General features: G+C 48.3%; 1 protein-coding gene across 3 annotated transcripts; it reads left to right on the top strand.

Annotated features, from left to right (window-relative positions):
• The first annotated feature begins 378 nt into the window (after positions 1–378).
• LOC102413429 (3 beta-hydroxysteroid dehydrogenase/Delta 5-->4-isomerase) lies at positions 379–10,446 on the top strand. 3 transcript variants are annotated; one of them, XM_006049357.4, is made up of 4 exons: positions 379–537; positions 674–893; positions 5,516–5,680; positions 9,221–10,446. In XM_006049357.4, the coding sequence occupies exons 2-4, from the start codon at positions 749–751 to the stop codon at positions 10,030–10,032; spliced, it is 1,122 nt and encodes a 373-aa protein (XP_006049419.4). In that variant the 5' UTR covers positions 379–537; positions 674–748; the 3' UTR covers positions 10,033–10,446. The 3 variants fall into 3 exon arrangements, with proteins under 3 accessions (XP_006049419.4, XP_044800408.2, XP_006049420.4); XM_044944473.2 differs by lacking the exons at positions 379–537; positions 674–893 and adding an exon at positions 1,005–1,028; XM_006049358.4 differs by lacking the exons at positions 379–537; positions 674–893 and adding an exon at positions 2,836–4,910.
• Positions 10,447–10,735: the final 289 nt, after the last annotated feature.

The following is a 10,735-nucleotide window of genomic DNA, read 5'->3' as shown; positions in this document are numbered from 1 at the left end:
TGGGAAAGAAAATTGCCTTCCACCGAATTTAGTGATTGGAGCTTCCATCACTGCAAATTTCTAAACTTTAAACTCTGCAAAACAGCAACACTTCAAAGAACACTCTGACAGACGAGACAACAGGCTACCGTGGATCCACCTCACCCCCACGCCCTCCAGATGTCTTTGCTGCACGAGGCAACAGTTCACATTGTTGGAGATTTCACCCCGTCCCGTTTCAGTTCACAGACGGTGGATCCCAGCAGACACTGACTGCCAGGAGCCCTGTTGAGGGTAGAATCAAGAATCTTTATCGCGCTGTGGCCTCGAAGCTTGCTCTCTCCTCCTATGCCTTAGAGGAATGAGGGCTACAAGGTAAAGGTCACTACTGTTTGGAGAGGAAGTGAGGAGATGTGAGCAATGAGTACACTGTAAGAATTCAAGGCTGAGTGGGCTGAGTCAGAGGCAGCAGCATATAAAGCTCTCTCCAGTCCCGTCTTTTGGAGATCTGGAGATCAGAACCCGGGTGCTTCCATCTGGCTTGCCACAATCTGACCGGTTAGAGCTTTTTCACTTTCTTTCTGCTACTCCTGGGAGGTGGGCACAAGGGATTTTTGCAAAAATGGAATAGAAGGAACACAGTGTATCTTTATGTGCATGGAATCACTTGAACTCTCTTTGTGGCTCTCTCCAGCATCGTCCTCTCGCCCAAACTGTCCCCCAGTGCTTTCTGGTTCCTGGTGAGTGTTTCTCAGTGCTCAGATTTGGCATGGCAGGGTGGAGCTGCCTCGTGACCGGAGGAGGAGGCTTTCTGGGCCAGAGGATCATCTGCCTGTTGGTGGAGGAGAAGGATCTGCAGGAAATCCGGGTGCTAGACAAAGTCTTCAGACCAGAAGTTCGGGAGGAATTTTCTAGTAAGTAAGCAAGTGAACTCCGGGAGTTGGTGATGGACAGAGAGGCATGGCGTGCTGCGGTTCATGGGGTCACAAAGAGTTGGACACAACTGAGCGACTGAACTGAACTGAACTGAACTGAAGCTCGAGTCATGGGTGTGTAGCTCCCTTTGAAGACTTATGTGGGTGTGGGGGAGGGGGTTCTTGTCTAGCAGCTTAAGGAAAGTGGTAGCCAAATGAAGGCTAATCCTGTTATCAGAAAGGAAGATCACAGATTGGGTAAATCCATGGTGTAATCACAAGTAGTGTCAGAAGACGGGGTAGGGTAATACATGGTGCAGTCCCAGATGAGTCGGGGCCCCAACCCAGGGTGAGGGATGGGTGGTGGACCAGACACTTAGAGTCTGTTCTTCTCATCTAGAAAGTCATGTTTCAGTTTTCTCCCTGTCCACAAGCCTTCAGTGTTTCAACTTGTTACTTGTTGTGTACTGTCTGCAAAGAGTGAGCCAGCGCTGTCAACCTGGGGATGCCACCAGTGAGTTCCAGAGCTTCTTGATTGCCCTTATCTTTCTGTGGCTTCACTGAGAATTTCTGTTGAAGGTGAAATAGAACGAAGAGGGAGTGAAGTGTGTGAGTGCGTGTGTGTCTCTGTGAGTGTGTGCATGTGAATGAGAGAGAGGGGGAATTAGAGAAGGAGCCAGAAAGAGGGGGAAGGAAAGGATGAACAGGCATGCAACAAGGAAGCCAGAAAGAGAACTAGAGGCAGCGTGAATGGAGACATGCCTCGAGGGGATTCCCTGTGCGTCTCTTTGTACTATTGGCCTCTCTCCTCATCATCACAAGGACGTGACTACAGAATCTGCTAAAGCAGCTCATGGCTCTCTTTCCTGATTGCTGCCCATAGTGCCAAGGCAAACACTTGATTTATAGTGTATTTTCCAGCCTGCTTTGCTCCCGGATCCTCAAAATATCTTGTGAGGAAGGTAGGAGAGGGTAACACCCGCCCGGACAATGAGGAATTGAGATCCGCAAAGGTAAAGCGACTTGTTGAGGTCTCTGGAATCGATGGGGAGCAGAGCTCAGACGAGCCCCAATGGCCCGAGGGCCAACTCTTGACAAAGTGAGTCTTCAGTCTCTCCCATTTCCTGCCTGTGTGCCCCCAAACCAACTCCCTGTCTCCCCTCCCCAGCCCTGGTGGATTGGCCATCTACACACAGGCCCTGGCTGCCCAGGACACCCCTCCCCACTGAAAGTCCCCCTCCCCAGATCACTCTCCTGGCCCCTGCCCATCACTGTCTTCTCCTTTCTCCTCCCTGACCTCTGCAAACGTCTGTTTCCTCTACCCTCTGCTTCAACAGTGTCTTTGACTTTTTTTTAAAAAATTCACAAATGATTAACACCAACCTTTGGTAATCCCTACATCCCAGCAATATATGCAGGCTGATGACTTATACCCAGAGAGAGTGATGCTCAACCTAGCAAAACAGCTCCCAAGGTGAATAAGTCAGGTGCTGTGGTGGGTGGGCAGGGGCCTCTGTCAAGATAACGACAGAGAATACTTATGGGGTCCCTTTTGTGCCAGGTGCTGTGCCCAGCATCTTACGTGTGTCAACTCATTCACTCCTCATCACAACCCTCTCTCTGGGATGGGCAACAGGGCTTCCATTTATTTTTTTCTTTTTTTTTATGAGAATACAGGCATAGACAAATCCAGTCAATTCGGGCTGCTGTAACAAAATACTGCAAGCTGGGTATCTTATAATTTGAAATGTATGGGTCACAGTTCTGAAGTCTGTGTGTGTGTGTGTGTGTGCTTAGTCGCTCAGTCATGTCCAACTCTTTGTGACCCCATGGACTGTAGCCCGCTAGGCTTCTCTGTCCCATGGGATTTTCCAGGCAAGAATACTGGAGTGGGTTGCCATTTCCCCCTCCAGGGGATCTTTCCAACCCGGGGATCGAACCTGCACTCCCTGTGTCTCCTGCATTGCAGGTGAATTATTTATCCACTGAGCCATCTGAAGTCTAGAAGTCCAAAATCAAGGCAGGGTCAAGTTCTGGTCAGAGGTCTCTTGCTGGTTCATAGCTGCACCATCTTGCTGTGCTCTCTCTCAGTGGAAGGCATGAGGGATCTCTCTGGGGTCTTTTCTATAAGAACATTAATCCTATCCGTGCTCTACCTTCATGATCTAATAACCTCCCACATGCCCCTAACTCATAACACCATCAAATTAGGATTTCAACGATGGCTCTGAGGGGACAGAAACATGCAGACATAGCAGAGGTTAACTAATTTGTTCAAGGTTCCACCTCGGGAGACACTGGTTCGATCCCTGGGTCGGGGAGGTCCCTGGAGGAGGTCATGGCAACCCAGTCCAATATTCTTGCCTGGAGAATTCCATGATATAGGAGCCTGAAGGCAACAGTCCATAGGGTTGCAAGGAGTCACGCACGGTCTGGCTGCAGTATCTGTGCTCTCAACTGCTAGTCTGTCTAGTAGCTTCTCTCTGGGCCTCCCTCCAACCCCGCTCACAACAGGTAAGCTTACATTGCATATTCAGTCTATGCAAAACACTGGCCAAGCCCACAGAGGCTTGGAGGAGGAGGGAGCTAGGGGTTCCAGCTGAGGCACCTACAGCGCCCTCTGCTCGTCACTCTGCATCCCTGCAGACTAACGGGCGAGCGGTCTTTCCTCGCTTGGCCTTTGAGCCAGTCTGCTGAAGTCAGCCTTGAAAGAGAGGAAGAGGAAGGGACAGGCAGGGCAGAGGTGGAGACACAATCAGAAAATTCTGCTCTCCAGCTAACTCCTCTGCCTTTCTCCTACTCTGTGGCCTTTTGGGAGTGGAAGGGGCTGGGGCGGAGCTAATCTCAAACAGGCTTAAAGGAGAGCAGATGGTTTTATCAAGTTGTAACCTAAGAAGGAAATTCAGTCTATGAGGTCTCTACCTTCACGATCTAATAACCTCCCAAAGGCCCCTAACTCCTAACACCATCACATTAGGGTTTCAACAATGGATCTGAGGGGACAGAAACATACAAACCAGATGTAGCAGAGGCTAATGAACTTGTTCAAGGTCCCACACCTGGAAAGTGGAAAAACTGGATTTGAACCCAGGCTGTCTGGCTGGCTCCTCTGGTGGCTCCGTGGTAAAAAATCTACCTGCAATGCAGGAGACTTTTCACTCTGGATTTCTCTCTCACTGTTCTCTGGCCTCCACTGCCCATTTCATTTAAATTGACTGATCCTGAACTGATCTGCGGTCCAGCAAGTGGGCGATGGGACAGCAAGCAAGGCTTGAAGGCAGGTGGGCAGGCTGGAGCCTTCATTAGAAGTGTGACTTAAGACTATTCCTCTGAGCCTGGATGGCCTTGCCTGTAAAGTGGAAACTGGAATCCCTGTCTCATGAGATGGCTGGGGAAGGAAATTAGAAAGCTGAAAGTCATGTGTGAAATAAATAGCACAAAATAAGTGCAGGGTACTTATCCAAGCTCTTTGTGTGGCATTTATTTCATGGGCTAATCTAAGGTGGGCCTTTCCTGGTAGTTCAGACAGTAAAGAACCTGGCTGCAATGCAGGAGACCCAGGTTCGACCGCCGGGTTGGGAAGATTCCTTGGAGAAAGGAAAGGCTACCCACTCGAGTATTCTTGCCTGGAGAATCCCATGGAGAGAGGAGCCTGGCCGGCTACAGTCTGTGGGGTCGCACAGAGTAGGACTCAGCTGAGCGACCACACTAATCTGAGGTGATGTTGTGCCACGTCCACTGGGCTTCAGAGGAGCCGGAGACCCTGATGACATCTCTGTGACCCTTGGCTAAGATAGCCAGAATGTTAGTCCCTTGGTGGCTAGCTCATTTTCAGCACTGATATCTGCTTTTGATGATATCTAATAAGAGCTCTTGCAGTTAAATTCAGCATTGGGGCTCATTCTAAATTCCTGTTAAAAAGCACCACCATGCTCTTAATCACTCAAGAGGAAAAAACTTGGGCAGCCTTTGACTCTTCCTCTCAGCCCGTCTCCAGTAAGAACCAGGACCTGGAAGGTAAGGTCTGAAAGTCAAACCTTCTGTACTTCTTCTCTTCTCAACTCCCTCTGCTGGATCCCTGGTTCCAGTCCTCGTCATGTAAACTGTGGTGCCATGGCCCGATTAATCCCTCAATCACCTTGCTTTTTCTTAGCCACCCCCACCTTGATCCACTTTATAATACTGCAGCAGGGGTTTGCTTCCTACACCACAACTCTTGCTTACATTTATCCTTTAATTCCAAATCCATACCCGATTCCGCATTGCATTTAATTTGAATTAAATGCAAATTCTTTCCTTAATGAATTTTACACATGCCGCATGAGTCTCTTTCAATTTCGTGTTCCAGGCACTCATGACTCCTCATAGCTCAAACTCTCTTTTTTATGTTTTTTGGAAGGAGATGGGATGGAAAGAGATGTTTGCTGTTTCTCAAGAAATGCTGCACATTCTGATTGCTATGCCCTTGTTGACCTTCTCCTTCCATGGGCTGTTCACCTCTCCTCCCTGTCTCTCCTTCCCCTCAGTCTACCTGTCCTTGGAGACCTAGGTAAAATGCCACCTTTATCAGGAAACTTTCAGATTCAGAGAGCTTTCCAGTGACCTGCCTCCTGTTCACACAGAACTCCAGAGCAAGATCAAGCTGACCCTGCTGGAAGGAGACATTCTGGATGAGCAGTGCCTGAAGGGGGCCTGTCAGGGCACCTCAGTGGTCATCCACACCGCCTCTGTCATTGACGTCAGGAATGCTGTCCCACGAGAGACCATCATGAACGTCAATGTGAAAGGTACAGGATCACGGGAGGAGCTGGAGGGAGGACAGGATCACGGGAGGAGCTGGAGGGAGGTGGGCCAGTGATAAGCCAGGATAAGGGAGGGGGTGCCTGGTGAACACCTGCTGGGTGGACACCAAGCGTTTTTGTTCATCACCACCAACAGAGATTCCTGGTGGCTCGGAGAGTAAATAATCTGCCTACAACTTGGGAGACCCTGGCTCAATCCCTGGGTCGGGAAGATCCCCTGGAGGAGGAAATGGCAACCCACTCCAGTATTCTTGCCTGGCGAATTCCGTGGACAGAGGAGCCTGGTGGGCTACAGTCTGTGGGGTCGCAAACAGTCAGATATGACTGAACAACTAACACTTTCACACACTTTCTTCCAATCAACAGACTCACAGCCATAATCCTCAGTTTTTTAGATGAGGAAACTGGGGCTGAGACAGGCTAAATAACTTGTCTAAGGCCCTATGGAGAGGAGTGAACAGGCTAGAATTAAAACCCACACCTTGGTAAGTCCAAAGGCCACAAAAACCTTTCTGCTGGTCCAATCAAGTGTTGACTCAACTCCAACCTCAAACTCTTGTTCTCCGACCACCACCTGCCTCCACTGCATTGGAACCAGAATTTACAAGTGTTTCCTTGGCCACCATGTTAGCCCTTCTGTGTGGTTATAAGGCAGGGGTCACAGTACAGCCAAGAACTAACTAACAGCTTTGTGATACGAGGTGCCCCCAGGTCAGGAGTGATGGGCCACAGCTCTGGGCTGGTTTCCTTCAGGCAAGACTTCTGAAAAGGAAGGGTTATAAGGGTAGTGAGAATGTTGAGAGAATTTCTGCTCATCCCAGAGAAGAGTTCCTCACAAGAAAACTACCAAAGCTGGTTCCTCACAAGAAAACTACCAAAGCTGGTCTGGCAGTACAGAATTAGCCAGCTCTGGTCTTCCTGTAATATCTTCTTAACAAGACTAGTTTTACATTATCCATAATACCATCTCTTCTGTTCACTTGTTGTGCGGTTGCTCAGTTGTGTCTGACTCTTTGCAACCCTGTGGACTGCAGCATGCCAGGTCTCCCTGTCCTTCACTATTTCCCAGAGTTTGCTCGAACTCATGTCCACTGAGTCAATGATGCTATCCAACCATCTCATCCTCTGTCACCCCCTTCTCCTCCTGCCCTCTATCTTTCCAGCATAAGGGTCTTTTCCAATGAGTCACCTCTTCGCATCAGGTCACCAGAGTATTGGAGCTTCAGCTTCAGCTCACTACCAGGTCTTTTTTTTTTTTTTTTCGTTCATTTCTTTGGCTGTGCCACATGGCATATGGAATCTTAGTTTTCTATCCAGGGATCAAACACATGCCCTCCTGCTTTAGAAATGGACCACCAGGGAAGTCCCACCAGGTCTATTATTGAAGAGTAGCTCTTAGCCAGGTGTCCAAAGTATAGCATCTTAAGATCCTTATCCCTTAAATGCTTCCTGGCTCTCTCTGAACTGTGACTTTTCCAATCTACTTTAAATCTAGACACTTCGCTCAAGGGATTAGCTTAAATCCCTTATTGGCTTGCTGTGTAGTATCCTCCTCTGATCCCTGGAGGCCAGTCTCTCTAGGACCATAGCATCCCAACCCCCAGCGCATCTGCCTTCCACACCCTGCCCACCAGAATTAGTCTACACAGAGACTCTTTTTCTAAAGCAACTCTTTGCTTTTGCGTCTCTGGCCTAAAATCAGTCTCAAAAAAGACCCTTTCTAGTTTTGCCTTAGCCATGCCCCTGGTTACCCCCACACTGCCAAGAGAGTGCTAACGGGTCTTGAGTTTTCAGCTCCCCTACTCCATAATTTCCTACTCTCCACAGCTCCCAACACTGGGGATTTGAAATCCCTGGGAAGAGTTAGAGGCCTCCATCGACTAAAACTAGTATCACTGTATCACTCTCCAGTTTAGAAAATGCTTCACAATCGCGGTCATTTTTTCTTGTGCAGTTTACGTGAGTGCATGCTCAGTGGCTCAGTCGTGTCTGACTCTGGCCCCATGGAGCCTGGCCCACCAGGCTCCTCTGTCCATGGGGTTCTCTAGGCAAGAATACTGGAGTGGGTTGCCATTTCCTTCTCCAGGGGATCTTCCTGACCCAGTGATCAAATCTGTGTCTCCTTTGCCTCCTGCATTGGCAGGAGATTCTTTACCATTAGCTCTGAATTATCTCTGCTTTTAGATTTAAATGTTTTTAACGAGGATGTCTTTCCTGAAAATCAAATTGCACAAAGACATTAAGAGGGTTTAAAAAAAAATACTACTCCAAAATGATGTTTTTTCCAGGAAATCATTTCTTTGCTGTAGGGAAGACTCTGGGTTCCTCTAGGAGTAAAATTCTCCCCAGGTTAAGGAATTCTACAAGATCCTCCCATGACAGATATTACCAGCAGAGGGCGCACTCCTTTCTGGTTCTTCACCAGGCTCAACATATAAAGCCATTGCCAGGTTCCAGAAGACTAGTATTGAGAAAAGGTTTACCACCCCAGTTTTTCATACCTCCGTAAAAGGAGTCGTAGCCAGAATTAGGAGCGGCCTTTGCAAGAAGCAAAATCAGAAACACAGTCCGGATCTCCAGCTTCTCCCCACCGTTCATTTGCTCAGTGACAAAAAGTCCTTGTGACAATTTTTTATTGGTCTTCAAAAAAAAAAAAAGATAAGAAAATACCAACAATTCAATTTATATTTAAGAGTATATATTACTTGCATCTTTCCTGATGGACAGGGAGGCTTGTGGGCTACAGTCCATAGGCTCACAAAGAGTTGGACACAACTGAAACAGCTTAGCGTGCACGCTCACATTACTTACATACAACTCTGTGTGTGTGTGTGTGTGTGTGTGTGTGTGTGATTTGAGTCCTTCAACTGTCCTCCTATGGACCAGAGTTGTCCCTATTCTGAGAGTATGGCCTCCTAATTTTTTAAGTTTACAACAGCTGTCTTTAGGACTTCCCTGGTGGCTCAGATGGTAAAGAAGCCACCTGCAATGCAGGAAACCCAGGTTCATCCCTGAGTTGGGAAGATCCCCTGGAAAAGGAAATGACACCCACTCCAGTATTCTTGCCTGGAGAATTCCACGGACAGAGGAGCCCAGCAGGCTACAATCCATGGGGTCGCAGAGTCAGACATGACTGAGCAACTAACACTTTGACTTTTTCTTTTCAGTCCACCTTTAATGAGGTGCTGGAGATGACAAATGATCATTTTTAAATCTCTTTACTCTGCAAAATATAAAGTGGAAACTCGTTCTTTTCCAACATTAAAAGTACAAACATGTTCCATGTAAATCCCCAAAGTCCATGAAATCCAAATGCTTGCGGTCCAGAACCCAAGTCTTGTTCTCCTTTCATCTTTTCATTTTCGCTTTTGTCCTATGGCTTTAGCATGGTTGGATCTTAGCCCGAGATAACGCACTGCTCAGATGTAATAGCCACTGCACTTCAGGACGAGGGGCAGACACGGTCCGTGGCAGGGCTGGCCCTGGGCTGTGTCCTGACAGTGACGGTGTGCTTCCTTCGGGCAGGTACCCAGCTGCTGTTGGAGGCCTGTGTCCAGGCTAGCGTACCGGTCTTTATCCACACCAGCACCATAGAGGTGGCTGGGCCCAACTCCTACAGGGAGATCATCCAAGATGGCCATGAAGAAGAGCATCATGAATCGGCTTGGTCCTCTCCATACCCATACAGCAAGAAGCTTGCCGAGAAGGCTGTGCTGGAAGCTAATGGGTGGGCTCTGAAAAATGGTGGCACCTTGTACACTTGTGCCCTGAGGCCCATGTACATCTACGGGGAGGGGAGCCCATTCCTTTCTGCCTACATGCACGGAGCCTTGAATAACAACGGCATCCTGACCAATCACTGCAAGTTCTCAAGAGTCAACCCAGTCTATGTTGGCAATGTGGCCTGGGCCCACATTCTGGCCTTGAGGGCCCTGAGGGACCCCAAAAAGGTCCCGAACATCCAAGGACAGTTCTACTACATCTCAGACGACACGCCACACCAAAGCTACGATGACCTCAATTACACTTTGAGCAAAGAATGGGGCTTCTGCCTGGATTCCCGGATGAGCCTTCCTATTTCTCTGCAGTACTGGCTTGCCTTCCTGCTAGAAATAGTGAGCTTCCTGCTCAGTCCAATTTACAAATATAACCCCTGCTTCAACCGCCACCTAGTGACTCTTTCCAACAGCGTGTTCACCTTCTCCTATAAGAAAGCTCAGCGAGATCTGGGGTATGAGCCCCTCTACACTTGGGAGGAAGCCAAGCAGAAAACCAAGGACTGGATTGGCTCCCTGGTGAAACAGCACAAAGAGACCCTGAAAACAAAGATTCATTGACCTAGGAATGACAACAATGGGAACGTGGACATGTGGGTATGGTTAGTAGATGTCTATCGAGCGCTCCCCTTGAGGCTTCATACAGAATGTAACACAGACACAAGCCTGGGTCTTCCTGCCTCCCTTTTAGAAGATGCTCACCTTACTATCTGCCTTCCGCCACCAGAAACCGTGTCTGTCAATGGCCCAAGTGGAAGCTTTCTTCCCTACCCGCCTCCAGGGGACAGACAAGGTGATTTGCTGCAGCTGCGGGCACCAAAATCTCAGTGGCAGATTCTGAGTTATTTGGGCTTCTTGTAACTTCGAGTTTTGCCTCTTAGTCCCACTTTCTTTGTTAAATGCGGAAGCATTTCTTTTAAAAGTTCATATTCCTTCATGTAGCTCAATAAAAATGATCAACGTTTTCATGACTCATCTGGAGGAAGCTGTGGTTTACGTGAAAACAGTCTCTTTTGTTTTCCCCTCCATTTCCAGATTATCAGCCTTTTCTATTCAGAGAAGCAGCATGGGACTGGGTTGGGCAGAGTGCTGGGGAGGTGGACAATGGGATTGATGAGGACTTACTATGTTTCAGGCACCTACTGAATGACTCACTTATTTAACCCTCATCAGAAACCTGCGAGGTAGGGATGACTGGCTATTCCCTTTTATGAATAAGGAAACATGTTCACAATTACACTAACTAGTGAGAGACCAGGACATT

This window comes from Bubalus bubalis, chromosome 6 (assembly GCF_019923935.1).
Source record: "Bubalus bubalis isolate 160015118507 breed Murrah chromosome 6, NDDB_SH_1, whole genome shotgun sequence".
In the NCBI taxonomy this organism is placed as follows: Eukaryota; Metazoa; Chordata; class Mammalia; order Artiodactyla; family Bovidae; genus Bubalus; species Bubalus bubalis.
This window is presented reverse-complemented; position numbering and strand designations above follow the sequence as displayed.

Bases quoted from the DNA above. Each gene is read 5' to 3' on its own strand.
- LOC102413429 (XM_006049357.4), top strand. From the start codon at position 749: ATGGCAGGGTGGAGCTGCCTCGTGACCGGAGGAGGAGGCTTTCTGGGC. The intron at 894-5,515 runs GTAAGTAAGCAA...CTGTTCACACAG, and splicing joins AGTTCGGGAGGAATTTTCTA to AACTCCAGAGCAAGATCAAG. The intron at 5,681-9,220 runs GTACAGGATCAC...TCCTTCGGGCAG, and splicing joins CATGAACGTCAATGTGAAAG to GTACCCAGCTGCTGTTGGAG.